This window comes from Anopheles darlingi, chromosome X, assembly GCF_943734745.1.
Source record: "Anopheles darlingi chromosome X, idAnoDarlMG_H_01, whole genome shotgun sequence".
In the NCBI taxonomy this organism is placed as follows: domain Eukaryota; kingdom Metazoa; phylum Arthropoda; class Insecta; order Diptera; family Culicidae; genus Anopheles; species Anopheles darlingi.
In genome coordinates this window covers 1395001-1422500 of record NC_064873.1, presented here as the reverse complement: position 1 = coordinate 1422500, position 27500 = coordinate 1395001, and the positions used below count along the sequence as shown (strand labels likewise).

At 52.8% G+C, this 27500-nt stretch overlaps 4 protein-coding genes across 8 annotated transcripts in view; 1 reads left to right on the top strand and 3 right to left on the bottom strand.

Moving 5' to 3' along the window:
- LOC125949466 (AMP deaminase 2) overlaps window positions 1-9463 on the bottom strand; it is a 12485-nt gene extending 3022 nt beyond the window's left edge. Inside the window, exons 1-4 of one of the 5 annotated variants that reach the window (XM_049676507.1) lie at window positions 9178-9463; window positions 6181-6552; window positions 1491-1749; window positions 12-310 (exon numbers count right to left, since the gene is read on the bottom strand). In XM_049676507.1, coding sequence (XP_049532464.1) covers window positions 12-310; window positions 1491-1749; window positions 6181-6274 — 652 coding nt within the window. In that variant the 5' untranslated portion in view covers window positions 6275-6552; window positions 9178-9463. Of the gene's footprint in view, window positions 1-11; window positions 311-1039; window positions 1225-1490; window positions 1750-1888; window positions 2319-2620; window positions 3205-6180; window positions 6553-8272; window positions 8628-9177 lie in introns of those variants that run through there. The other 4 variants (XM_049676498.1, XM_049676488.1, XM_049676479.1 and 1 more) reach the window with 4 other exon arrangements.
- A 1978-nt stretch (window positions 9464-11441) lies between these two features.
- On the bottom strand, window positions 11442-15352 carry LOC125949446 (transmembrane channel-like protein 6). The gene is made up of 5 exons (XM_049676457.1): window positions 14777-15352; window positions 14602-14704; window positions 13979-14526; window positions 11716-13297; window positions 11442-11632 (listed from the first exon to the last, which is right to left on the bottom strand). Exons 1-5 carry the CDS (start codon window positions 15092-15094, stop codon window positions 11592-11594), a joined length of 2592 nt encoding a protein of 863 aa, XP_049532414.1. The 5' UTR covers window positions 15095-15352; the 3' UTR covers window positions 11442-11591.
- A 204-nt stretch (window positions 15353-15556) lies between these two features.
- LOC125949245 (rapamycin-insensitive companion of mTOR) lies at window positions 15557-22372 on the bottom strand. The gene is made up of 7 exons (XM_049676101.1): window positions 22334-22372; window positions 21859-22201; window positions 19473-21415; window positions 19207-19389; window positions 17349-19123; window positions 17190-17278; window positions 15557-17102 (listed from the first exon to the last, which is right to left on the bottom strand). Exons 2-7 carry the CDS (start codon window positions 21902-21904, stop codon window positions 15673-15675), a joined length of 5466 nt encoding a protein of 1821 aa, XP_049532058.1. The 5' UTR covers window positions 21905-22201; window positions 22334-22372; the 3' UTR covers window positions 15557-15672.
- On the top strand, window positions 21792-27132 carry LOC125949605 (tetratricopeptide repeat protein 17). Its single transcript, XM_049676786.1, has 5 exons — window positions 21792-21910; window positions 22707-23377; window positions 23509-24521; window positions 26277-26367; window positions 26564-27132. The coding sequence occupies exons 2-5, from the start codon at window positions 23249-23251 to the stop codon at window positions 26831-26833; spliced, it is 1503 nt and encodes a 500-aa protein (XP_049532743.1). The 5' UTR covers window positions 21792-21910; window positions 22707-23248; the 3' UTR covers window positions 26834-27132.
- Window positions 27133-27500: the final 368 nt, after the last annotated feature.

Genomic DNA, 27500 nt, shown 5'->3' with positions numbered 1-27500 from the left:
TGGCGACTTACCGGCGATCGATTTGCGCTCCTGGTGCGTGATACCGCTCGAGTGCGTCGACTTGAGGAACCGGGCGGTGGTCTGCGGGAACGATTGGTGCGAGTTGCGCATGTACTTCTCGCGCAGCTCGAGCGCCTTCACCAGCAGGGTGGAGGCCCGCTCGAGATCGTCCAGCGGTACGCCGCTCGTGTCCTCGCCCGAGATCGACACGCGCTGGAAGTGGGCCACGAAGTCGTGCTCATCGAACGGTAGCTGCTCGTGCTCCGGGTGCACCTCCGGTGCCGTCGAGTACCGGTCCTGCTCCATGGCCCTTTTGTGGTGGTGGTGGTGGTGGTGGTGGTGTTGTTGTTGGGCAGTAAGAAGTAAACAGGAAGAACGGGAAAACGAAGAAAAGCTAGGTTAGAACGAGTTGGCTGTTGGCGTACAGGTCCCAGGATCCAAACTGGCTTCGAGTACTGGAACTGGGATCAGGGGGGATGATGTAAGCAGTAGGCAGCAATAGGCAGTAGGAATAGGTGTGCTCCACGACAACCCCTATATTCGACCCTCGCGACGCTCCTGGCAATCGATTGCAAGCGAGCGAAGCACTCTGCTCCACTTATCTGCGGCAGCGCATCGAACGGTCAGTTCGGTCAGTCGTCTCGTCTCGTCTCGTCGCGACTCCTATCTCGGTCCAGGCAGGCGGTAGCGCCTTCGCACGGAGAGGTCGTAAGGTGACGAGTAAAACACACCACAGAGCAACAGAGCACACAACACGCAAGCCATTAGAGAGCCTGGCCCACTACAGAATGGTGTGCCAGGCGCACGGCAAACAAATTCAATACAAGGGAGAGATGCTTATCAAGGGGAGTGCCGCCGTGGCGCCCTTCAAGACAAGACACACGTCGTCGTCGTCGTCGTCCTTCACTCTTCCAAGACGATGACGACGAGGACGAGGACGACAATAAAGAACGCCGATAATGGTGCAGATATCCTTTCGCTCCACCCCCTCCCCAAGGGACAAACGCGCACACACACGAGCACACACACACACACACACCTGTGCAGGTCCAGCTCGGACAGCCACTTGTTCGTGTCACTGGCGCTACCGAGCATAACTGCCCTGCCGGTCCGGTACTACCACGTACGAGTCGAGAACCGTCGAGTCGAGAGTCCGGGCGTCCGGGACGTCGGTTTTTGGTCGTCGTCGTCGTCGTCGTTCAAACCTGCCGCCTAGGCCTCCGGTTGGCTAGCGACCGCGAACGCAAATGACCATGGATCGAACCATGGTACGGTGCCTGTGGTCCCGGTAGTGTCCCCACCACCCGGGGACGACTACTACAATTGGATTACCACCAACCAACCCACCCAACCCAACCCACCCACCCCCTCTGGGAGCTGAGGGTTCGTGTGTGCGCGCGTTCCCTCCCCTAGATTGGACGTAGTTGACCTTGTCGTCACCCATGGTGTCCTCCCTATCCCCCCTTTCCCTCCCCCCCTCCCTTACTTACTTGGCGTTCAGCTGGCGCTGCAGCTGGAGCTTCTTCTCGATCTGCTCGATCGGGAACTGGGGCACCTCGTACGGGGCCGAAATCTCGTTCGGCAGCACACCGGCAATGTCCTCCTGCGAGAGGCTCAGCGCACCACCGCTGAGCCCTGCGACACCAGCACCACCGCCGCCACCGCTGGCACCCACCGTCCCGGAGGCGCTGAGCTGTCCCGGTTGCTGCTGCTGCACATGATGACCGGCCGGTGATTCATTGCCCAGTACTGTGCGTGTGTTTGCGTGTGTGTGTGAAAAAAAGAGGAATAAGAAGAAGAGAACGAGAGGTTAGGTCGGGTGTAGCTTAACAGGAACAGAGGGAGCGGAGAGCGGCCGCCTCGTTGTTCTAAGCCAGCAAATTAAAACCATTGTCGTCATCGTCGTCGTCGTCGCCGCCACTGGCTACAACGGACTGGCGCTGCTGCTTCATCGCTTCCATCAGCTGCTGATCGGCCAGGAACTGGAGCACCGTCCGGGAGTCCTGCTTGTTGAAGTTGATCTCCCGCTTTCCACTCGCTGGGCGGTAGCGATGCATCTTGGCCGCCGGTCACCGGTACACTGGGGTTGACTGGTAGGTGTGTGTTTGTACGCGCAGCGCCCAGCCCAGCCCGAGCGGCTCTTGATAAGCAGCACCCGGGGTTCCGGTGCTGGTTTGGTTGAGGTTGACGCGGAATTGATTGGTGTGTGTGTGTGCGTGTGCGCAGCGCCATTTGCTTTTGTTTTTGTTTTGTTTTCTCGGAGTTGCTGGATGATAATGACCCGGATAATGGCTAATGCAGAGGCCGCATAGGTTGAGCATGAGCGAGCGAGAGAGCGAGCTAGCTAGCCAGCCAGCCCCCGCCCCGGTACCCACCACCAAATGGCGACGGAGACGAAGATGTTCTAGATTGTAATACCCCATCACGTGTCACGAGTACCGGCAACAATGTGGCACAAAGCGCAGCAAAGCATCGCGGCAACAACACATTGTCTGGTGCTGCCGCTGCTGCTGCTACTGTTGTTGTTGTTCGCGTGATGGTTCGCGGCTCGTGCACGCTAAACGACCAATCACGACCACCACCCGGGGGGGAGGAGGGAGGTATTTCGACGCAAACTAACCTTCCGGTGAGAAGTAGTCGTTGAGCAGGATGGCCGGTGAACGGGGCGACATGGGGACTTCCGGCTGATCGAACGACGAGTTGAGGTCGCACTTGAGCAGCATCCCGCGCGCACTCATCTTGCTTTGCTCCCTCCTTTTTTTTGTGTTTTTTTTTTGTTTTTCCGCACCCCCTCCCTGTGCGTTGGCCTTTTTCCACACGCACACACACTCTTTCTCTCTTTCTCACACACACACACACCAGCAGCAGCAGCAGCAGCCCCTGGTAGCTGGAAGGAGCTTCTGGTGCGCTTGGAAAACTGGCTAACCGGAAGGGAGGAAAAGGCTAATGACGTTTAGTTCGTCTTCTCGAGAATCTCCTTCGACACAGGCACGCGCGCGCACGCACACACACACACACGGCGCACTAGTAGCCTGGCCGGCTGGAGAGACGGAGAGCTGTGATCAGGCTGACCGGATACGAAACAGGATACGAAACAGGAACACACTAACACACACACGAGCACAAACACACAGAGACAACGAGTGCACTGTGGCTGGCGCAGAGTGACCGACGCAACCGCAGTCCATTGAATACTGGCTGGCTGGCTGGTCTGGTCTGGCAGGTCTGGTCTGGTTAGCGCCCCGGACCAGCCCCCCCCCCCCCCCCCTTTGCGGTTGTTGTGCTGTGTGTGTCCCGTGTGTGTTGTGTTCAGAAATACACCCCGCTCCCAGCCGGCAAAACCATCCTTCCGCGCAAGCATTTATCTGTCTCCCGATACCGAGAGCCGCGCACTCTCTCTCTCTCTCTCTCTCGCGCACTTTTTTGTTATTCATTCACAGTCTCTCTCTTCTCTCTAAGTAACCATTGACTCGATCTCGGTCAACGTTCGCACTCTCTCTCTCTCTCTCTCTCTCTCTCTTTTCCCGCTTTTTTGCCATTCTCAAACGATGGGGTTGCGCGGGGGGATGGTCTAAGTGGGGGAAAGCCACATGGAGACACTCGGCTCGGATCCGGATTCACTTCCCTGGTTCGATGCCAATGACACCAAGCGCATCAGTTAGTCGGCCAGCCAGCCAGCCGGCGTGCGCCGGTAGTCCAAGGGGATGTGCGTATATAGATGGGGTGGATGGGATGCAATGATGGAGGCGCCAGGTGGTGGTGCGATGACGGAGAAGGGAAAAGGGGACCTAAATTTAGAATATCACGATATATCACGCTCTTTCTTTCCGAAGCTTCGGGCGCGCGCGCGCGCACCATCTTCAGTGCAGCACCGCACCCCCTACCCCCTCGCCAGTTCAAATTAACACCCTCTCCACCGAACGCCCGTCACCAAATTGGCTATCGCTTGCTCTCTTTCTCTCTCTCTATCTTTCTATCTTGCTTTCCCTTTTTGTTATCTTGCAAGAGAGAGAAAGAGAGAGAGAGAGAGAGAGAGAGAGAAGAGAGAGAGGGAGAGAGAGAGAGAGAGAGCGCCCGCACGCCAGGGAGCGGAGAGTGATAAAATGTGACACAAGGCATTTGTTTGTTTAGTTGTGATAAACCCAGCCGCTGCTGCAGTTCGTGTTCGTGAGCAGCACCTAGCAGCTCCTAGGCTGTCCTCCCAATCTGCCAAATACCCGGGGGGGGGGGGGGGGGGAGGGGTGCCAAAGTGCACCAATCGATGGACAATCGATGGGGACTGGGGAATGGTAAACAAACCACTTACAGACACACACACACACACACGCGCGCGCACGATACACGAGGTGGCTTATCGGCGATAAGACATCGCGCTTTCTCTTTCTCTCTCTCCCTCTTTACGAAAAGGGAATTGTCACAACGACTGTGCGATGCCTTCAATTCAACCACACATTTAGCCACGCCAATTACACACAGACACGGGCACACACACGACGATACGAAGGACGACAAAGAACGTAGCGTCGCAATAGGTGCAATAGGATCGGATCGGTCGGACGCGGACGTTATCGGACGTTACGCACCCGGCCAACGGGTACCTTACGAATGAGTGTGACCCTAGCTAGGTCCCCCGCCCCGAACCTGGGGGCTCGCTGCTGGCTGCTGCAGTCGGTCTGCTGGAGCTTGAAAGCCTCACTGGGTCACGAGCCATCGATCTCATCGAGAGCGTCCTGGCTCACGTATTATTGATAAAACACTCCTCCTTTCGAACTCGTCGGTTGCCCCCCACGACCCGATGACTCTTGGGGTGGGGGGTGCCCCTTTTATGAATGAACCCCCCGCTTCGACGAATGGGAAAGCTGAGGGCTGGATGCTAGCTCAGCTGCTGCTGCTGCTGCTGCTACTAATGTGTTCGCTACGCGCGTAAACAACCATAACAATCTTCAGCACCACGACCACCGTTTCAACTTCAAGCACTTCAAGCGGTCGTCACGCTTATCCGATGGCGACGCCGTTTCGGGTGTTTGTTGTTGTTTTTGTTTTTAGTCAGCAGCCGAGTCAGCACATTTAAAGTAATGATGGCTGACTGGCGTGGCAAGTTCCGATCGCGTCCGAGAAAAACGGGTGAAAACGAGGCATACAGCGCACCTCACCGCTGCTTTGACATTCCGTCGGCGTGGCAGTGCCATCAGCAGCACACCGTAATAATTGGCGCCCGTTGGCACCGTGCTCCGCTAGTGCTGCTGCTGCTGCTGATCGATCGTGATCGATCTCGCCGATTCGCGGTGCACCGATGCGCGGCGCCGCCGTCGTGACATTTCCATTTCCACTGACAGGGCGGATTAACTAGCCAGCCAACCGTCAATTAATTTGCATTTCTCTCCCAGCACCCAGCACCCAAAATGACGTCGGAACCGCGTCGTTGAGCCGTTGCCAGGAACGGAACGCCTGAGCAGCTTATAATAAGGCAAACCGAACAGCATTTGCCGAATGCCAAAACGGTGTGTCCTTCAGATCGACGGAATCCACCCGGATAATTTGTCACTATTAGATTAACCATTAGGTCGGGGGGGGAAAGGGGCGGCGCGTAAGTAAGTAGCTCCAACGCACCAACGCGAGAGGACGGCCGTGGAATTAGCTGGAATCGGTGTGTAGGTGTGGTATTTTGGTAGCTGTGTTTGCTCTTCGCGCACATAGTCCGGAATATGTGGTCTGATGCTAGATCTGTACGGCATGTTACATTACTGGTATGATCCGGGGCCTGGAAATGGTATAGTATCACAACAAAAAAAAAAGGCAAAAGCGAACCATCGAGCTGAGGTCAAGAACCTGCAGAAACCCTAAGAACCCCATTAATGCTGCCACTTTTACGACTTTCTAGCGTTCGCACTCTTTCGGATTAATGGGTTAAAGTAGACGACACTGACCAAAGAGAGAGAGAGAGAGAGAGGGACTGCTGTCCATCAAGCCATCCGAGCAGTCCGATTGCCGTTTTTGGGGAGTTGATTAACGACCATCTACTTGACCTTTGGTCGGTGCCTCAGTGCCCCAGCCCGCCCGCCCGCCCGCTCCTCACTTTACGCTGATTGGTGGCGTGGCTGCGAGTGCGAGAGCGCTCGAGAGTCTATCTACTACTACTACTGCTGACCCGCCCGCCATGCCCGTGTGTGCACCACTTACCCGTCTTCAGCTTGGCCACCGTTTCGGTCTCGACCTCCATGTCGATGTCGAAGGCGAAGCGCTTCCGCGAGTTGTAATCGTGGTTGCCGCTCATCGTGGTCTCTGCTCAACTGCTGCTGCTGCTGCTGCTGCTGCTGCTGCTGCTACTGTTGTTGTTGTCGCGTCGGCTGACGCCCCCGGGGGGAAGCGGATGATTGATTGGGCTTCCCGGGGCGGGGAAGGGAGGAGGGAGGGCTGCCGCGAGGGGTTTCAAAGTTTTTGATTGATTCACGTAGCACTTTCACGCACTTCCGCACACACACACACAGACCGCTGACTCCAGCTGATTGTTCGCTGGTTGCACGTTGCACTCTCAGCAGCTTTGTTACAAATCTGCAAAAGCAAAACAAAGGTTCCCACAACCCCAAAAGGGGGGGGGGAAGCCGCAGGCGTCAGCCGTTTTCGGTTCTGCTGACGGATGGAACGGTCACCCGTTTCGGTGAGGAGACACACGCACACGCACACGCACACGCAAAGGGACAGTCAGTGGTCGCTGCCAGTGACCAGTGTACTAGGCAACTCGGACGGTCGGACACTCGGCACGACGCTACAACAGTACGTATCGATTTCTCGGTGGTCAGCAGCACGCGAGCATCAAATGCCGCAACGTCCGCGCTGTCCGCGGACACACATACAGGCTGGCACACGCACACACGCACACGTACGAGCTATAGACGCATTAGAGTATCCCGCTAGAGTATCCCGAAATCGATGACGTGCCACGTAGTGCGTAACACACAAGCACACTAGCCACATTCGCGAATTGAGTTGTCGGATGCACTAGGTTGCCGCGGTGCCGCTGGCTGGCTGCTTGCAGGAGCAGCAACACCTTTCAAGTCGTGGCCGCGGCCGCGGCAATCACCGAGTTCAGTCGAGAGTGTGTGCGGTGGTTCTCGCGCGTACGTGCTCTCAGCTGGAGCTCGACGGCGACGATGACGACGTCTGTGGTTCTATCGTTCACTAGATGGAATCGGCGGCTGGATGACGATGACGACGACGACGACGAGCGGCTGCGTGGACGCTAGCCAGAGATACTTCATTCGCGCTTCATTTCTCTCTCTCTCTCTCTCTCTCTATCCCTCGTGCTCGCTTGCTCTCTTCATCTTCCTAAAGCACTGCTTTTCGTTTACTACTCCGTTCGAATGCAGTTCGAGACACGCACGGGCACGTATGGCACAGGATTCGGCAGGTAACCGACAGACAGTGCACGCGTGCAGCGCCCGATAGGCTCTACATTCCAAAGCGAACGCGCATTATGAACGCGCCCTCCTTTTGGGAAAGCGAGTGCAGCCTCCAGGGAAGGCCTGCGTGTTTGTGGAGCCGAGCCAAGAGAGCGAAGCGAGATCAAGTGCCAGAATCCAGCTGGTTATCTCACACACTCTCTCTCTCTTTATCTCTGTGTTGGCTCGAGGTCACTAGTCTAACCTTCGTTGCTGGCCATCTTTCGCTGGCTCTCCGCTTTGCACAGCCGCTGCAGAACATTCCTTTGGGGTGGTCGTGTGCGTGTTGGTAAGCACACAGCCCCAACAGAGCGTGGCTGAGGGACTAGGTGATGGTCCGGCTCGTTTGCGTAGCATTCCTATACGCATTCTTAATGAGCTGCGCCAACCAAAAACAATGATAGTGCAGAGAAGTGGGGAGAGGGGTGGAGGGGGGGGAGGAAGAGAGAAGAGAGAAGAGAGAGAAAATGAGGAGAGAAGCAAAGCGGGAGAGAAAGTGATGGAGTCGGACACTATCACCCATTGAACATTCCAGCAGATAGATAATCAGATAATAGAGAGTGGCCAGGAAAGCAGGAAGAGAGAGAGAGAGAGAGAGAGAAAAAAAAAGAGAGAGGGAGGGGGGGGGGGGAGAATCAAATAAAGAAAGAGGAAGCGAGGATGAAGATACGCGACGAATCCAAGCAGTCAAGCCAAGGAATCGTGTCTAGAAAATCACTCGAAAACCCTTCAGACTTGAGTTCCCTCCTTCAGACTCTTCAGACTTGAGTTCTAAATCCCCTCTCCTCCCCAGCCCCCCTCTTGCACACACACACCCACATACGTATTCTCACCAGGGTAATAAACACGCTGTTAGTTCACTTAAGTCTCTAGAACAAATCCTGCTTAGCTGCTCGTCGGGCTCGTCGTCGTCGGCGTCGTTTGTCATCTGTTTTGGCTACATTCCCCCAAGCACGGTGGTGCGATACTACATCAGCTGGCGGCTGCTGCTGCTGCTGCTGCTGCTGTTGCAGCTTCAGGTTGGCCGGCTTCGACGTCATTGTGTGTACGGCGAGTACACACACATACACAGTCCAGTCTTCCCTCCTCCCCGACGATGACGCCGACGATCTCGATGACGTCACAACGGTTGTAATGCATTCCGTGCCAGCAGAAGAACCGAACCTTGCCGGCTTATCACTTGTTCTGGAATCGCACGGCATGTGTGTGTGTGTGTGCGGGTGTGGGTATGCCACCTGTACTCCCTCGTTATGCCCTCTCTCACATAGGAACACATACGCGTGCGCGCACATACGAGTACCGCTCCAAAGCACACTAGCCGCCACTTGCAGCTGGTTGTCTTTCTATATACACACACCCACACACGTGGCTACACATTGCAGCCTTCCGAACATTCCGAACCTAGCGTGAAAGGTGAGGGGGGGGAGCAATAATAGAAAACAAAGGGGGGTTGGTGGGCGCACCGAGAACAAGCGAAAACCCGGTCCGCGGTTCCGGAATAGCATCCTTATCACCCCCGAAAACGCACCTTTGCGACACACACACGCGGCCACTCCAGTGGCTAGGACTGCTGCGTGCCTACTATTAGTATCGCCCGTGCATGGTGCAGCATCTCGGCACGGCTCGGTTCGTGCCTCGTGGCTGGCTAGCGGGGCTCGGTCTCGGCGCGTGTCTCGCCATCATTCGTGGTAAGAGAGAGAGAGACAGAGAGAGAGAAACGAGAGCAGAGATGATATACCTCGAGGGGGGTGGGGGGTGTTGTAGGCGCGCGCCTACCCTCGGTCACTCTTCACACACTCGCACCAAACTCCAGTGGCCCCGGCTAGTCATCGCGTATCCGGCGCCAGTTTGCCAGCTCCACTGCCTCCGAACACCCTCTTACACACACACTCTGCTGCTGGCTCTGCTCTGCTCTGCTTCAGCCACCGGTGCTGCCGGCAGCTGTTCCGGTGCTATAGCCACGCACTCACAAAGGGTAGGCCGGATCGGGTACACAACCCGCCCGTTCGAATATTCCACCGTAGCGCTACTACTGAGTCGAGCCTATCCTTTGGATGCGCAACGCGTTCCAGAGCATTTGCGCTGACCAACAGACAAACCGGAGAGCTACAAGAGACTCCATTAGGTACCCAAGCGAAACATTCCCGCAAGCAAGCACGCAAGCACCTGAGCATCGAAGGGTTTCGGGTCTGTCGTGAAGTGGAACGACGCATCACCGAGTGCCGCTGTGTTAGCACAGTAATGTCGATAAACAGTAAAGGTGTTGGGGGCGGCGCGCGCGGAACTCTAGCCAAAACTAGGCGCAGTAACTGACACGTTCCGGTGGCAGGCGATAATGGCGCACCGCACGCAAACAGTACAAAGGGGTGATTTGATCTTAAAGGGCACGGGACGGGCAGACGGGCAATCGATTGGGGCCTGGGGGGGGGGGAAGGGTGGGTTGGGGAGGAAATAGCAGTAAACACAAACAAAGCAGCAGCAGCGTGCCCTGCTCGGCGCTCGGATAACGCGAATGCGAATCAACGCAATATGCACAACAGAACCAACAAAAACAAGGTCAAGCGGCAGAGCGGTAGGAAACGAGAATGGAAGAAATGAGACACCCCGTTCCCCGTGCAACGGCAGCAAGGTGGATCCCGAAGGGAAAGGTCAGGGGAGCGGCTTGACGTTTATGTCTCTTGGAGTATTAGTTTTTGTTTGTTTTGATCCGGCTGTTGCAGCCTGCAGTAACTTCTGGTGAAACACCTTTCAGGCACGTGGCACAACGACAACGGTGCACGGCTTCGGTTTCGCGCGAAGATGGCCTGCGGAAGAAGCGAAGGACGAAGAAGTGTGCAGTGAGACGCATCGTGTTAATAGCAAATACCGTCCCACACAACATCTCTCGCTCTAACGCTTTGCGGAATCGTCCCAAAAGGGCAATGCCGCGGAACGACGCACCTTTCGGTGCGGACCCGAAGACGATATGCATGAGCGGGCGAGACCGGCTAAGGTGGGCGGGCGAGAGGGTGCTTGTTTACCCAGCACACCTTTGCTTCACACAAAGCGAACGCCTGTTGTGGAGCGCACGCGTACAAAGCTGGCACGTAAACCTACACAGTGACAAACACGCCACACGGCCACAATGCAGCAGCAGCATCAGCAAAAGAAACCTTTAATGCCGTGGTCAATCCCTTCCCCACCCTGCTGGGAGGTGCACCACGTTCTTTACCCGCGATCACGTTTGATGAGCCGCTGCGACGCAATTCCACTCTCTTGCTCTGGCTCAAACCCGCGAGCGAGCGGCCTGCATTGGTGCGTGCGTAGGCAGGTTTCTGGGTCAGCACAGATGCAACTGGGATCGGAGCGGAGACGCGGGGATCCCCATTTCCTTGTTTATCATCGTCATTCGTTTCTCTTTTTAATGTGAGTTTGTTTTTTTTTTTTTGGGAAGGAAAAACTGTGTCACATACCATCGCAGATGGCTGCGGTTTGTTGTTTGACGGCGCTGCGCCCATTGCACCATTGCAAGCAACTGCTTCATCATCATTACCAAGCTGCAATACTCTGTGCTGTTTACAGTGCTGTGCGCATCGTCCATCGACTGTTGCACTTCCACAAAAAGGGATGCTTTTTATGCACTTTTCTCATAGCTCGAATTTGACCCCATCTGCACTACTGCAAGCTGATACGATATGCTATACATTCAATGATAAAACCCTCTACTTGTTGAGCACCGATTACCCATACGTTTTGAGATACCGGAACTAAAGCTTTCAAACTCCAATAGTTTACTTAGGTTGGCCAAGGAGCTATGCAGCTGGATGGTCGTGACATTGAGAGCGATAAGGGTGCCGGGCCAAACACACAAAATGTACATGACTAACTCTGGTGCGCTATCGTCACTGCCGGAACGATAAGAAACCGAACGCAGCCTTGCAGCTGTTTGTTAGCAAATAAGGAATCGTTGAACAATTGACGTTTCGACGAATTTCGAAGGCATTCGGATGTGAGAAAATGAGGAGCGTATCAAACGGCCCCCGGGGTGTAGCCGGTAGTTGGTGAAAGATAATGTTATGTTTTCTATTACATATTCGATTACACTTACACAATCACTTCGTCGAGTCCTTATCGCTGCTACAGCACAATAGGATACGCTGCGGCTGCTCTCTTCTAAGATCTTCGCATGCGAAGCTTCTCCTCATCCTCAAAGCCTGTAGAAGAAAAAACAAGTAGCATTAGATTAAAGCTAACCGGTAGTGGTTTTTGTGGGTGGAGAACAGGGATTCACACTTACGGTGATAACCACGGACGGGTGATCCAGTAAGGCTCGATCCGGACGGCACGGTACTGGTACCGCTGCGTACGGTCGGTTGCGAATGCTCGTACCGCCAGGTAGCGCTCGGATCGGTCGCATATTTATCGGTGGCGCCACTCCGAAGGCCTCCTCCCCGTAGGCAGCCATCGATCCGATCGCTGCCGAACCCGTCGCCGATGCACTCCTTGCCGCGCGCTATCTTGCTGAGGTTGGCGAGCAGAAATTCCTTGTCCTTCGCTTCCATGCACAGCAGCTCCTTCAGGAGCTTCACCTTGGCGATCTGGGCGCGTGATTTGGCTCGCAAATAATAGGCGACGACGCCCATCGCCAGCAGCACCCCGCCGATAATGGCCGGCTTGGTGATGTAGACGAACACCCGCCAGAACAAGTGCTCCTCGCGCAGTTTCAGGATGCCCTGCATAAACAGCTGGTACATGTAGTCGGTACCGCGAAACGGTCCGCACTCACTGCTGACGCGCACCTGCGTGATGATGTAGCCGTGCGTAAGCAGTACACCGAACAGCGAGACGAACACGAGCACCAGCAGCAGCGTTTGCGTTTGGCTGGAGCGCCACAGCTTTGTCGGTGGCTGGCACAGGTACAACAGCTCGAACTTGTTCACGTAGAAGAGGAAGAGAAATTTGAGGGCGACCACGGGCACTAGCAGGGGGGCAAACAGCAGCCCGAACCAGAGCAGCGTCTGGTTGTAGATCAGACCGAGGCTGTGCGTTTCCAGGCAGAAGGGAGGTGGTGTGATCGTTGCCGTGGTGCACCGCCGATGCAACCCGTACCGTACTGCACTGACGACGGTGAGTAGGAGAGTCGAGAGCAGGAAATCGACGACGATCAGCCGGTAAAGCTCCTGTCCGATGGCCGTCTCCCAGCAGCCGGTATGCGAGCGTGTCAACCAGAATGCCAGCAGGACGCCGACGATCGTGAGCTGCAGCAGAAAATCGCGTAGCAGCTGGATGTTGAGTTGGGTCGCTACGGTGCGATAGCGCTCGACCTTGCCGAGCATTCGAAATATGCGCCCAAACACGAGCCGCGTCACATTCGACAGGAGCGACACGTACAGTGCGGACCAGGCCGCGAAATGTTCGGTTTCGCCAAAACGCGCCAGCAGTGCCCAGACACTGGCCGCTACGCCAACAATCAGGGCCAGGACGGTGGCGTGGGCGAGCGCGTGTAGTGCGGTGCTCCGCAGATGCTGCCACCGTCCGGTCACCGGTGGCGGACGATTGCGCTGTGCCAGCTGCTCGAGCAGCTCGTGCCGGATGGTAGCGTGCTTGAGCCGGGCGGCCTTTTCGTTCGCGATGCCGTAATCCCACGAGCAGAAGATTTTGTGCGTCAGGATGTTCTGCACCGTGCCGCTCGCCTCGATGAAGCTAATACGGTACGAGCGACCCATGCTGATCGACACCACGATGAACGTAGCCAACACCATGACCGTGATCGTGAGGAAGTAGGCATGCGGTAGGCTGTACTCGGCAGTGCCCGGTACCAATGTGAACGATTGATTGCTGTACGCACCATAGTAAAGCACGCTCTTGGTAAGGTAGCCCTGCAGGAATAGAAGGAGAAGGTGGTTGTAAAAAGGCTGCACAGAGTGAGACAAACGGTATTGACTACGAGCTAGGGAATCAACCGTTCATCACTTACCACGGCTCAGAACCTAGAGCCGAATCGTATTCTTTGTGAGCATGTGAGCAGATAAGATAGAAGACGTTTAAATAGTTAGATGGTATTGTTACCTAAAGTTACCACAAAAAATATGTTGCTGTCAATACACTTCTGTTTTATCGATCGAAAAATAATTCGTAACATAGAAAATTCTCCTTTTATCCTTAAAAGATTAATTTTAACTAATTAAAATTATTTTTAGAACGTTTCATTCGAGGGTGAGATCGCAAAAAAAACAAGACGAGGCTATCGTTATGAAACGGACGGTAGGAAATGCCCCGGGTTTTTTTTGTTAAGGACAAACACCGGAAATAGTTGCTTCTCTATCATAAATATGAAAATACTTTACCCACGGCTCTTATCAGATCAAACAAAGCAGCAATTCAAACAGATATCAACTACCCATTGACTGACATTGGCTGCTGCATTAGAGTGTGACAATACTCTTCGATAGCTATCATCACCATTCAGCCAATCGTTTGACGATAAAGACGATATGACGTGAATGAAACAATACCTTATGCCTGTATGGTTCCATACCACAAACACACGATTATCTTACCTCCCCGGTGAACAAATCCACAAAGCTGAAGTAGTCGCGAACGTTGGCGGTTGGCTCGTTGGTGTTTGATGTCGGGGCCTCCGTCGGTCCAGCCAATAGCTGCGGGAACGTGACGAACGACACAATAAACAGCAACAGCGTCAAATCCAGCACCAACAGCCAGCGGAGAAACTTGAAATACGCGCTGATACGGCTGCCAAAGTGACCCTCGATCTGCTTCATGCTGCCATAGAACAGCTCGAAGTTCGTGACGAAGCTTTTGAGCAGTTTGGCGATCCGTGCAGCGTACACCTTGCCGCTGTAGTTGTAGCGTCGCAACAGTCCGATCGATTTCGAGCGCGTAGCTCGTCGGTTGACCGTCTGCGTGAGCTGGGCCCGGATCTGGCGCTTGGTGGCGATCCGCTGTGCGATCGACTTAATCGCCTCGATGCGTAGCTGCTCTGCGATCGGGTTGTCCTCCATCAGCTGCTCCCGCTGCTCGAGCTCCATGGTGATATGGTCAACGTCGGATCCGCTCGTTGTGATGAGATCGCCATCGATCGAGAGCGCTAGAAAACGAATTTTGATAGAAGGGATTAGGTACCGGTCACGGTTCTTGCTCTATCTTTTCCTGGGCCCCTTACTCTTCTGTAGCCGTGACGGCATCAGGCGGATTGTCTTGTTATAGACTGTACGCTTGTTGTTCTTGACGCTGCGACCGAGGTTGCTCGACCAGCGCCGGAAGCTCTGCGAAGAAAAAAACGGTAACACGGTCAACGTTCAAGGCATCCGCTGGATTCTTGTTAATAAATGGTTTACCTGGGAGAAGCTTTCATTGCCACCGACGACACCATTCGTGGTAACGACACTCGGCGATTGAAACTGATCCTCGGTGCTTATCCCTTCCGCATCGGAGGTCGCTTCGGCCATGGCGAGCGGGTTGTCAGCGCCCTCCATATCGCCACCGTCACTAACGACCAGCCCATCCGCGTCCTCCGCGAGTACTTCTATTTTGTCTTCCTCTCTACTCGCGTTCGCAGCAATGGATCGATACAAGCGGTCCCCTCCGCCCACCGGTCCTTCGTGTATCTCGATCTGGCACATCGCATCGTGCTGCACCGTCCGATGGCGTGCCATCTCGCACCAATCACGCACGAATCACCACCGGATTACGGAACACATAACACCACCTCGGTGCTCCAGCACTACACCCGCACGTTATCCTGATGAAGGCCGAGCCCGAGAAGAGCCCCTTGGTAATTTGATCGATGGTGTTGATGGACGTGTCGAAGGAGGGCGAATAAACGGTACCTAGGGGCGGGGCACACGTAAAGCCAACACCAAGGCCACCGTCCTAGATATCCACCAGGTTCCACTAGTTGCAGCCACTTATAGAAATTGCAACGCTCAGGTGTGCAAGTTGCTACATGGGCATTGTTTTGCATTTTTCCCCATGCAGCAGGCAGACTGGTTGACTTTGGTTCTCTTTCCTGGCCGTTAATTGCAGTATGAAAATTTCGCGATTGGCGAAATTTTGTTTAAGAACCGGTGCTAACATCCCATCAAACAAATAAGCTAAACAGATATTTAAAAAAATATAAATACAATGCATTTATCTAGGATTACGGGTTTTCTTTATATGACAATAAATTTTGCGATGATAAATAATTTATTTGCAAATGGTTGCGCGCTCTCCTCTGCACAAACGCTTTAGGCTAAGTGTGTTTCTCTAACGTCGTTTCCGATTTCGACGATTTCAGATGCTGCCGTTGTTCGCAGAATAAGCTGCCAAATTGTACCTGCGGTTGCGCCGGTTCCAGCTGTGTTGGGCTAGTTACGGCACTAATGCTACCGGTACCAAACAAGGAAGACACGCTGCTCGGTGAAACGGCGCAGGACGCCGATACAGGGCGACCATTGTCCCTCGCGGTGCGGTCACGTATGGGAAATTTGTTCTTCGCACAGCTAAGATCGAGCTCCAGAGTGTTAAAGCGAGGTCGCGTTCGGACTCGGGAATCATCGGCCGTTAGTACCTTGCTTTGCGAGCGACCGGACACGTTCGGTGGTTGCTCATGCGCACCGGAACTGTCCCGTTTTGATAAATCTGCTGCCATCGGAACTGATCGACTGTCGTCTGGCGCCAGCTCGCCACTTTCAGGCGGTTTAGTAGGTTTTAGTTTGCTTTCCGGAGCCGGTGACATTTCATTCAAATTCTCCAGGCTGGCCTCGTAAACGCTAGCCAAGGGTGGTGATTTCAGCAGAGCTCCCAATCCTCCGACGGTGCCACCGGCCTTAACCGCTATTCCGAGCAGTGGAAGTTGGGCAATATGTGGCCGGCCGGATCCTGCTGATAATTGTTCCACTGGTGTCACCGTTGTTGTAGCATCTTTGGATCTGCCTAGCCGAGCAGCTGTGGTTGCGTTGTGGTATATAACTTCCTGGTTCGGTTCGTTAGTGGTCGACGATTTGCCATAGATTTGGCCGAATTCCAGTTCGAGAAATAGCTCCTGCAGAAACCGCCGGGACGCTAGGCGGAACGTATTGTGGCTCAATAGGTAGCATACCTCCGAATACAGACAAACGTCGGTAAAGGCGATTGGGTGCGACTGCTTGATATCAAGCAGCGCGAGCCGGGACTGCTTGCTCCAAACTGGGTTGGCCATTCGTTGCACATGCCGCAGGATCGTGTTGGCAATCGACTCGCTAGCCAGCTGCCCATAGTTCGCATCCTCTATTTTGAGTGCATCCTCACTTGGGAAAAGGGGCGCAGTGCGGTTCCTGCCGCTCCGCAAACGCTCGTCCGCGAGCTTCCAAGCACAGCGCAGACACTGGGCTTTCTTGTGATTTTCATGTGACCATCGCTTCCGATTTCCATATCCATCCTCTGATTCCATTATATTGCCCGAGCTAAGCGGTCCGACGTCCTTCGTTACTCGCTCGTAATCGAGCAGATCGTCGTCGGCATTTTTTGAAAAACTTAACGCGGAAGATACATTTTGCTGTGCCGGCGCAGCACTGTCCAACCAAGATCTGCCTTCCTTTGATACCTCAAACTGGGGAGGCTCACTCCTTTTGTAAAATATATGAGTTTGGCGTGTACCGTGCTCGGGAAACAAATGTAAAATATTGCGTGGGAAGCAAATGCCTAAAACAGAAGCAAAATAAAGACAGTGTAAATACATAACCGCTCTTTCAGGCGTCCTATCCTTTTTTCCCATATGTTGTTTCTTACCGATGTAGCAAGGGCCGTTTGTGTTTTTAGGCTGGAGCACAGATCGCATCGTAACATTTCCGGATGTTTCGGTGTCATCTTTGATGAACCTACAAAAGCAAGAAGGTGAAAATAAATATTCAATTATGCAGTTATTGTACTGCAAGAAATGGAACATACTTCTTATTGCTTATAAATTTCCTGTCTAAACTTGCGATCTTCCAGCGGGAGTCTGGTTTCGGCAGCAGTGGTCCAAGGTTGGCTAGATTAGGGGGTGAAGCCGGTATCATCATGGAAGCAAGCATACGGTCGCAATGGGCATTTTCCATTTCCAGGTCGTCCATGGAAGAAATCGATAGCAGTGGTCGACGCATGTAACTCATGTGCCTGTGCTTTCGATAATTTTCTTTCGGGTATGAGATGAACATGGTAGAGGCTCTATCCGAACGTGAATCGGTCACGCTGGATGAGTTAGATAGCGTTACTTCTCCGGATAGAAAGGAAAACTGGAAACGGTTGGTGGAAAAATCCTCGTACGTATCACTGGATTGCTGGGGAGAGGAGGACGCACCAAGCTTAGAAGAAACCATTCTGATCCGGCCAGTGCTCCTGATATTCGAATCCGATTGCTCCAAATGGTTCCCGTACACGTTATCGAGCCCGCTGAAACTGATCATATTGCCGCTGGTTATGCTAGCGTCAGGTTGATCGATGCAAGACAGGGACGCCATTTCCGGTACCACCAAATTGTACGGTTCGTTGATTGGCCAGTTTGTGGAACGATCATGTCGAACACTAGCCCAACCGATCTTTTGGAGGGCCGCCACACCTTGGGTAGTGGTGGCTATTAGACAAAGTCCTCCGAGTGCCGACGCCCGTATCGAATACACTTCTGCAGACCGTACCAGCTGCACTAGCCGCGGTAACAAGCAGGGATAATGTTCCAGGAAATATTCCAACGATGCTTTGCTGGTACAAGCGTGACAAACTGCCCAAAGTGCCGTCTTGAGCCGTAAGCTGTCGCGCTCGTTGCGTAACCGATTATCGCGCAGCATACCCATCAGCTCGTCGAGCTTTCCATGGCACACCAGCTGCGAAAATCCCTGATTGGTTTGTGCCAACTGGCCGTACAGGTGGGGCAGCAGATTGCACGTTTCACCGCCACCGGTCGCAGAGGTGCTGGAGCAATGCCTACGGCTATATGTGCCATCTTCCGTGCGTGTATGCTGAGTGAGATTGGCGTGAGTGTCCGATTCGATCAGCAGTACATACCGCTCGTTGTAGATGCTTAACCACTGCTCTATTTCGTTCAGTACTTGCGCACTGGAATGATTGAGACCGCGCGGTATCGAGTAGAAGCGCATCATTATCATCTTTCCCCGATCGCCGAGCTGATCGAGTCGGGGCCAGCAATGCGTCAGCTCCTCTAGATACACTCGCTCGTAGCTAGCTTCCTCCAGCAGATCGATCAGCGCTAGCTGCATGCATCGCGGTTGTCCCTCGCCCTGCACTGATGCCACCAGCTCGAGCATCAATTGGACGCCCCACACCTCAAAGTTGGGCATCCGGGCTCTCAGGAGCACACGCAGCATCTGCAGCGCGTACAGGCGCGCCTTCACCGAAGGGTGCTTCTGAAGCGCCTTCGAGAGTATAGCGCGTGGTTCACCTTCCATGTTGTAGTCCAGTCCGGAGATGATCAGCTTGATGTAGCACAAGTGATTCGTTTTCTGCACGATGGTGGAGAGCTCCTTGAAAACGTCGGTATTACGCAAGATTTCCATACCGCAGTCGGTGCGGCACATACGGCCAATGAACAGAAAGTATTGCTGACACATGGTACTCGTCATATGCTGCGGGCTGAACAAGCATTCGTGCGCCGACTTTTTGGCATGAATTGCCAATAGCTGCCGACTGATGTCAGTAAAGAGATCGGTTAATATACGAATGCACTCGAGCTGCAGATAAGATAAAAAAAAAATCATTTAGAATATGCATTTGATAACACCTACTACATGGTCGGCCAGTAACTCTATCATACCTCTGGTGAACGGAGCAACGTATCAATCAGCTCTAAGCCAGCAGTGACGTATGCGGGCAACTGTCTGTTAGTGCTCACTAAATCCTGATGCGAGAAGCGGTTGTTACTTGGTTTGAAGTAGTCAACGAGCCGTCGAATGAACCGATTGTTCTGTTCCTCCATCCTCACTCCAAGTATATCAGACTGGGTGGAAGAAAATTGACAAACGTTAAGTGCAACTAGCGATTTGCTCGGTGTGAAAAAAATAATTACAATTAGAAACCTACTCGTAGTATTGTGATGATGACATCCCAATCCCACATATTGGGATCTTTGACTAAAAGTACGTTCGATTCTTTGATAAGCCGATCGCCTTCCTTCAAACAGTCCCACATATTCAGTATCTTTGAGCGACGTAGCGTTCGTTTGTCTGAGGGACGATCGACGGTTTCCGGTCCGGACAGTTTGGTCATGCTGGAATCGTTCGATGATGGGATCTGACCTAGTGGGCGACCCACTGTCATACCAGCGGACCATTGTGACAATTCCAGCGGTGCCCGCTTTGTTTCCTCCTGTGTGCCATAGTTCCCGCCAACCGGCATTGAGCTGCTCATGGCGGTATTGTTGGACGATAGCTCACGACGAAAGGTTCGAGTGTTGATCAACTCTCCACGCTGTATTATACAATCCAGGTAGAAACTACACGAAGCCGGACGGTTTTGCAGCATCACATGTAGCTGCTGCAGCGCAGATATAGCGGCCCGTGCCTGGTGGTTTCCATCGATGGCATGCGCCACGAGCATTGGCAGCGCAGCGGCTGGTGTATGGTCGCAAATTTCGGCAGGTAGTAGATGGTGCAGCTGATGGGTTATCTTTGCCAGCAAGATCGTGGCACGAACGGAAATGAACGTATCGCTCGAAATGATTACCTCGATCAGTGCGTTGAGCAGTCCGTGCTCGACGAAACAGTACAACAGCAGTGCGATGTGAATTTCGCACAGCTTCGGCACATTGCTGGCAAGACTAGGCAGTATTGAGATGCCTTCTGCCCCGACGAATCCCTCGTTCAAGCGCCACGCGTCCTGGTACTCTGCCGGATCGACCACCTGCATTGCCACCAGGTACTCATCGGTCCAGACAGGTTGTGTTAAGCCGAGCAGCTCGTACAGCAGTTCCAGCACCGCCTTGCGGATCTCGAGTTGGTTCAGGTACATTATGTCGATCAACGCCTTCAGACCGGATGGCTGCAGTGGATTGCAGAACTCGATGGTACCGGCCCAGGAACGCAACACGGACAGCAATGCCAAACGGCTGCAGGTAAACCGCAGATCCCGGGCGTCCTTGTTCCGGTCCAGAATGCCGACCCGATAGGTAAAATCACAGTAAGGGGCAACGAAGCAATCCAGGCGAATGGCCGCAATGTTTCGTGTATGCGGCCACTCGAGCATGTACAGCAGCACCCCGCAGAGGCTTTCTGCAATGCGTGGACTGTGGCACTCTAGGATACTGCGCGTGATCACACTCACGCCCCCGCATTTGATCAGCATGATGGGATTCAGCACACCGACTTCGCACAGCGTCGCCAGGCAACAGCGCAACAGTCGATCCTCGTGACCGGGATGCGCACCGACGCCTGGCAAGGTACCGGTCCCGGAGCTGAACATGCCAGCGCTACCGCTCTCACCAAGCGACACCAAACAGCGTACCACGGCCGGATTGATTTCGTTCGGTGCGACGGCCAGCATTCGGCGAATGAGCTTCAGTGCCTGCATCCGCTCCTCCGTGTTTCGCAGTACGATGTCTAGACTGCGGCACACCAGGTGCGGTAGCTGGAGCGCGTTGAACAGCCGCTGATCGGGGGGCACGATCAGCAGGTGTCGTATAGTCCGTAGCGTTGCGGCCCGAATTTGCGACATCGGGTGCAGCAGGTTGCATTTAAGGCAGCCCATCATCTGCTCGCACGAGAACCCCAAGGTCGTCTCTCGATCCATCGCTAGACCCATCCACTGTTTTGTGGTCCCGTGTAATCCTATGTACCAAGACTTGGGCTGACTAAACATGCATGTCTCTCGTTTCCATCGCTGGTTTAGCTTGACCAAAGCATTAAGCAAGCTGAGCCGCTTATTCACAGATGTCTGGGCGGAGTAGAGATCGGTGAAGATATCCTCCGCATTCTCGCGGGCACTCTTGTCCGCATCGATTTCGTAGCAATCTTCAGGTGCAGGCCGGGCTACAACACAAAGAAGGTTGTCGTCAGATAGTCTATAGGCTATGTACGTGGCTTATTTCTATGGCAATCGACCGCGTATGTATGTATTCTGAATATGCTGCTAGATCAGGAAATGCGTTTATGAGGAACCCGGACGAGCGTTATAGAAAGATGCAATTGTGCACGAAAGGAAACCGTCTCTTGCAGCTCTATAGTGCGAAGCAGGATAGCAGGATTATGTTGCCTCTTTCGAATCTATTTTTACAAACTTTAGTAGGAAGCGAACACAATGCTCATAGTGAGTGATGGTTTTCAAGGATTACAGTATCATCGGTTAAGTACTCGTAGTAGTAGATTCCAATAGTAAACGGTAAACGGAGGAATAGAATAGTGTGGGAAGGGGGCAGCGGTGCGGTTATTATCTAGCAGCATTTGTGTTTTGTTTTCACAATTCACAAACTTACATCTCTGTCGAATACTCCTACGTATCATCCAGCTCGACATAGCCATTTTCGGGTATTTATAAAGTTGTGATCACGCTCTCTGTTTTTCCTTTCCCTACTCTCTGGTACGTGGTCGGTCCACTCGTCCCGGCTGCTGGGGTCTGTTTCTCTGTGCAGCCAAGCTAGACGACTCAATGCGATAAATAACACGACACAAAAAAAGTTCCACGCGCGGACGAAATTAAAGTGCACCCGTGTGCGGCAACATTCAGGATAATTGGATGCCAAGAGGTTTCAGCGCATCACTGCAGATGCATGATGGTATCCTCTTTTTGGTTGGTGCGTTTGGCAAAACAAAGATTATCTTCTCGAAGGGATTGGGGGTGTGGGGAGGAACACAGGCAAAGGCGTGGTGCAGATAGACAAAAAACACTCATAAAAACACTGAGATAAATAGGCTTAACTAAAGAACGACGTTGCGCTCGATTGCACTGACCCTACGGCAACACTTAATGGTACCAGCCACAATAAGACTTAACATTTACACAATAATTACACATGGGAGAGGAAAATAAGTGTTTGCACTGCTGATGATGCCAAGCCGTGTTCCCGGCGGTACGAGCGTGCTTTTTATTTTTTGGTTTGACAAGAGACGAGAGAGGGACTCGAGCAGAAATACTCGAGCAATTAATACTTCCAGCTGCTCGAAGTAGGAAAACAAACATCCCTTCCTCCGTTTTCTCCTGTCATTCGCTTCTTTTGGCTTAGTGGGCCTCTTTTTTGCAATGAATTTTATTATTTAATTAATTTTAATTATATAATTTGGATATGTGATTCACATTTTTTCTTCAATTTAATTGCCAATCTAGTCATGCAGTGGCCGGCCAATATCATGCAGTACTCGAGCAGGAGATGGCAATATCATGCAGTTGTTGTTTTTCGTTGTTTTGGTCTCCGGTTGCAACGCCTACTGTGATTAGAAATCGGTGGAAAAAGTGGGAAATTCTCAACGTTTTTGAATTATCTCGTGCGAGATAAGAACAGAACTGCCCTGTCGTCGTCGTTCTCGTTAGGAAAGTAAACCCGAATAGAGCAAAAAACTTGCTAGAACAGCAGTCAATAGCAGCAGCGCGAAGAGATCCAGAACAGGACGGGAGTCATAGTACGAAAGAGGATTCTAAACCTTTTACCCACGAAGAACGATTCTAAAGCAGCAGGCGTTGTAAAACAATACATATAAAATTCTTCCATCAAGACGCAACAATCATATCAACAATCTCATCACCAAACACTCGAACCGGTGCGACGAATGATGAACATCGATGTTAACGACGCATGATCGAAGGTAGATGGCACCGCTCCTGTTCATGCAACTGCACCCGCACCCTGTAGCAGATCATCCGGAGCGCCGATGCATTCGCCGATAATGTTGCGTAAGATGCCGCTACTGCCTGCCCTGGTGCTGGCGGTGAGCGTTATCAGCATCGCCGAGGGCAGCACACACTGGCTGCTCAACACCAACGGGCTAATAATACCACAGGTGAGATGTGTCCGCCAACCGGCCCTCAATTGGGACTATCTGATAACATGTCTGTGTGATATTAATGCCACACCAAATCCGTGGAACCATTCTCCTTTTCATGCTTCATCGGCACGGTCTCGCATGTGCAGCTTACCTCGCCGTTCTACTTGCGTCGATCGTACGATCTGATAGCATTTCTGAACCAAAATGTGTACAAACAGAAAATAGATTTAATCATCGGCGAGCTGCTGACGATCAAGGCGAATCTCACGCAAAAGATGAACAATCTCGACCGTTACACGAGCGAGCTAACAGGCAAGATCGGCTGCATACCTGACTACTACCTCGACGAATCGGACATCCTCAGCACGATCGTGAACCCCAGCTACGTTGCCCGCATCGGCAAGCTGACCGAGAAGGCACCGGTTGGGCTGGAGGATCTTATCCCACCAACCGCACCAACGCCCGACAAACAGACGGGGGTGAGCACGAAGCAGCGAATAAGCGCACAGCAGCAATCGCAGTCACAACCGCAGCAGCAGCAGCAGCAGCAGCAACACCTGGTATCTTCGCCGAAGGCACCGCCAGCATCGCTGCACCTGCCCAAATGTGCTGAATTTCTGCCGCTAGATGTGAGTGTGGCTGCATTCGATCACCTCGAGGGAGTGCAGAACCGATCCCGGCTGCAGATGGCTCCGGAGGAGGTGCTGATGGGGCTCGAGTACAACATCCCCCAGCTGCTGACCGACGGGCTGCGGTGGAATCCGACCTCCTGGAAGATGCACACGATCGCCTCATACTACTGGCGGCTTAAAGGGAACGCTCCGGAAGCGATGGAGTGTGCCAGGCGGGCGGTCACGTTTGCACCGCGCGCCTCCAAGGATATTGCCCTGCTCAGCCTCGGTACGGTGCTGCAGCGGTCGCAGCAGCTGAACGATTCGCTCGTGGTACTGCGGGCGGCGGTTGACCACGAGGCGACCGAGCCCGAGAATCAGCTGGCGCTCGGAAACACCTACATGCTTCTGTCGGACTTTAACCGCAGCTTCGAGGCGTACCGCGTCACCGAAAATCTGAGCCGACTCTACTCAAAGCAGATCGATTACATCAAAAAGTCCATCAACTGTTTCAAGGATCTCAAAATCAATCTTCTTACAATGGAAAGGTGCGTATTTGCTGTATTCTTAGACCATTATTCCCAGATTCCCCATGAACATTGTGTGCCGTGTGCTTCATGTGCTTCGTCAGAAGCTGGAACTTCAGCACTATCGGCAATTGTTTGCAGAGGGTGATTTTGAATTTTGCTTCCTTTTGTTTTTTGGGAGTGTGGCTTTCGGGTTTTGGCTTTATCTACTCACGTTCATCACTTATAAAGCCATGTTTGTTCTCGCTATCGTAAATGTGGATCGTAAATTCATAACGGAAACCGTATCAAGTGGCCCACTGTACCGACCAGTCCGTTGACGACTTCATCGCCATAAAGCGCCGTCATATCAAGCGGCTACATCCTGTCCAAATAGTTTAACTGATGATTCCAGCATCTTAGTGCCGCTAAACTTTATAGGATTTTAGTACTCGCAGTCAAACTTTCGAAGCGTTTCGGAGAAAACAAGCGCTGCAACGACCGAAATGTCCGTTGCATCAGGAAAGGTCAGAATGGCATTTCCGCGACGAATAAAAAACGGTCGGTGCCAATCCCATCGCTGCCGCTAGTGCGAACGGGGCATCTTTTATAACTTCCGATGGCACACGGAGATGCATGGCGATTTCCTCTCACGCTTCCCATCGGGTGCATGTTATGCATCATCGTCAATCAAAGGGTGTGCCGGCAGTTTATTGGTTTGTTTTGAGGACCGTGCACATCCGGTCGGGATCAGTTGTGATTTGGTGTGGTTTATCTGTTCCATAAGTCCGAAAATTCAAGGGGAGTTTGACTTTTTTTCCGTCTTCAATTTTACGACCATCTGCAAGACGGACGGTAGCGGGCTCTGAGATCGGCGGTTCATTTGCATGTTCGTAAAAGCAGTAGCACTCATTTGCACGGCTGCGCCACGTTCATCCGTTATCTGGCGTTACCGAAGCAGAACGAAATGACCGTGTGCATAAAATCAACGGAAGCATAAAGTATCCTTCAGGAGCTATTCGCCAGCCAGAAGGGACAGCGGCCATGCACTGGGATGCTCTTGGTCGACTCTGGTATCGTGGCATTTATGTGTTTTTCATGACTCGTATGTCAGACTGCGCTATTGATGAGCCATTGTTATCAGGCGGGCTTACTTCAAGTATCTTGGCGGCGCCTTCAGTGTCACTAATGAGGGATAACAGCCCGTCGAAAGAGGTCAAGATGCCAACGGGCAGCTGCCTGCGAAAACTGTGTGCAATTGTCGATGGGATTGGTTGTTCGCTGAGGAACTTTCATAAAAGTGAGCAATGGTGCTTTAGGTTCTACACTGCTCCATTTTTGAGTAAAACTTTCGCGTTTTGATACCATTGAAGTTTGATAATTCATTATGATGATTTGGCCTGCTTGCGTACTTATGCAACGGATTGGCTATGCACAGCCCTCGCCCTACCATAAATATGGCGTTCCCATGGGAGGCAAACAAGCCGCAACAAGCCTCCTAAAACATGCGTTGGATCGCATGCACCAGGAATCAATCTCCCCACCGTTTAAGCCGGCGAACGGCAAAGCAAAAATGAAATAGGCACACGCACTCACGGTTGAATTATGTAAAAGGTTTTTGGAATGCCGTATGGTTGTGCTGAAGTGGTTCATAGCTTACCTGCTACCGGCTTGTCTGCCATACGATCGCCTTACGCCTCTTCACTTGATCCGTTTCGATTTTCCCTGGATTGTTGTAGCAAGCCACTTGCCGTTCCATACGGTCGCTCGCACTAATCGTTTCTTCGGCGCTTACAGGTTGCTGCAGGACATCATACCCGGGCTAGAGCGATATGGTACGCTGCAGAAGGAATTCGATGAATATCATGAGAAGCTCGACCGTGAGCAGGTACGTCCATTAAGTGATTTCAATCCCACGAGGGGCAACATTATTCCCCCCCACCCTTAAGGCTTCCTGAAGAGCTTATGAGATTGTTGGGTTGCTTCCCTTTTTCCATGACGTTCGTGACCTTATTGCCCACACTCCTCACTATCCTTCGCATTGAATTGGTACCACCTTTCTCACCCTGGTCACCGACCACTAGGCGCCACTCAAGACACGGGTGTTCGACGAGAGCTACAGCAACCAGGTGGACTTTCTGATACAGCGTAGCCAAATCTGTACCACGCGGTTGGCGAGGGACAAGGGTGAACCGATATTGTCCTGCGATTTCATCTCGGATGTACAGATGCTGATGGAGGACTTCGCGGTCGAGATACTGAACAACTATGTCGATCTAAAGCGTGAGCTCATTAACACCTACAAGATCAACTCGCTCGGCATCTACAAGAAGATCTTCGTCGAGCACTTTTGAGTGGGCGTGAACAACACTTCCTGCTTCCTGCTAATGGACCGCGACACCCAAGAGTACGGGCGACAATCTGGCGCTGTGGCCCTTACAAAAGGCACAAGATGTGGCGGCGCACCGTCTGCTGCATAGGAATAAGGGTTATTTTATTTTTTCAAAACAATCAAAAGAATAAAATCCGTAAAAAAATAATTCTACATTGGGCGAACAAACGGTTTACTTTCCGCCGGCCCAAAGCCGCAAACTAACCCACACTCACACACATACACCGGGCTATTGTTTGGATTAGGGCCAGGTGCAGATTGTCCGGGGCATTACTGTGACCAGGCACGAAACCGTACCAGGTGCTTCGCTGTGTTGTCGATAATCTAATTAGCTCGCCACCCACCCCCATCTATCGATCACTATCGGCTTCAGCTGGGGCCCTCCCTGTTACGCCACTCTGTCACCCCGCACCGTGCGCACGATTTGTGATTTGTGCGCGTTACAATGGCTTCGGCCGTGGTAAGTCCCGTCCAGCGACACGGACACGTCGTATGCGTATGCGTTTACACCGATAAAAGGTCGGTGCAGGAAAGGTTCGACGGTTCGTTTGCGTTGTTACTGGGCTTCCGTAACCGTATCTATTCTACCATTCCCATGTACCTGGCGAGCAGCGGCTGCAAAAGGTGCC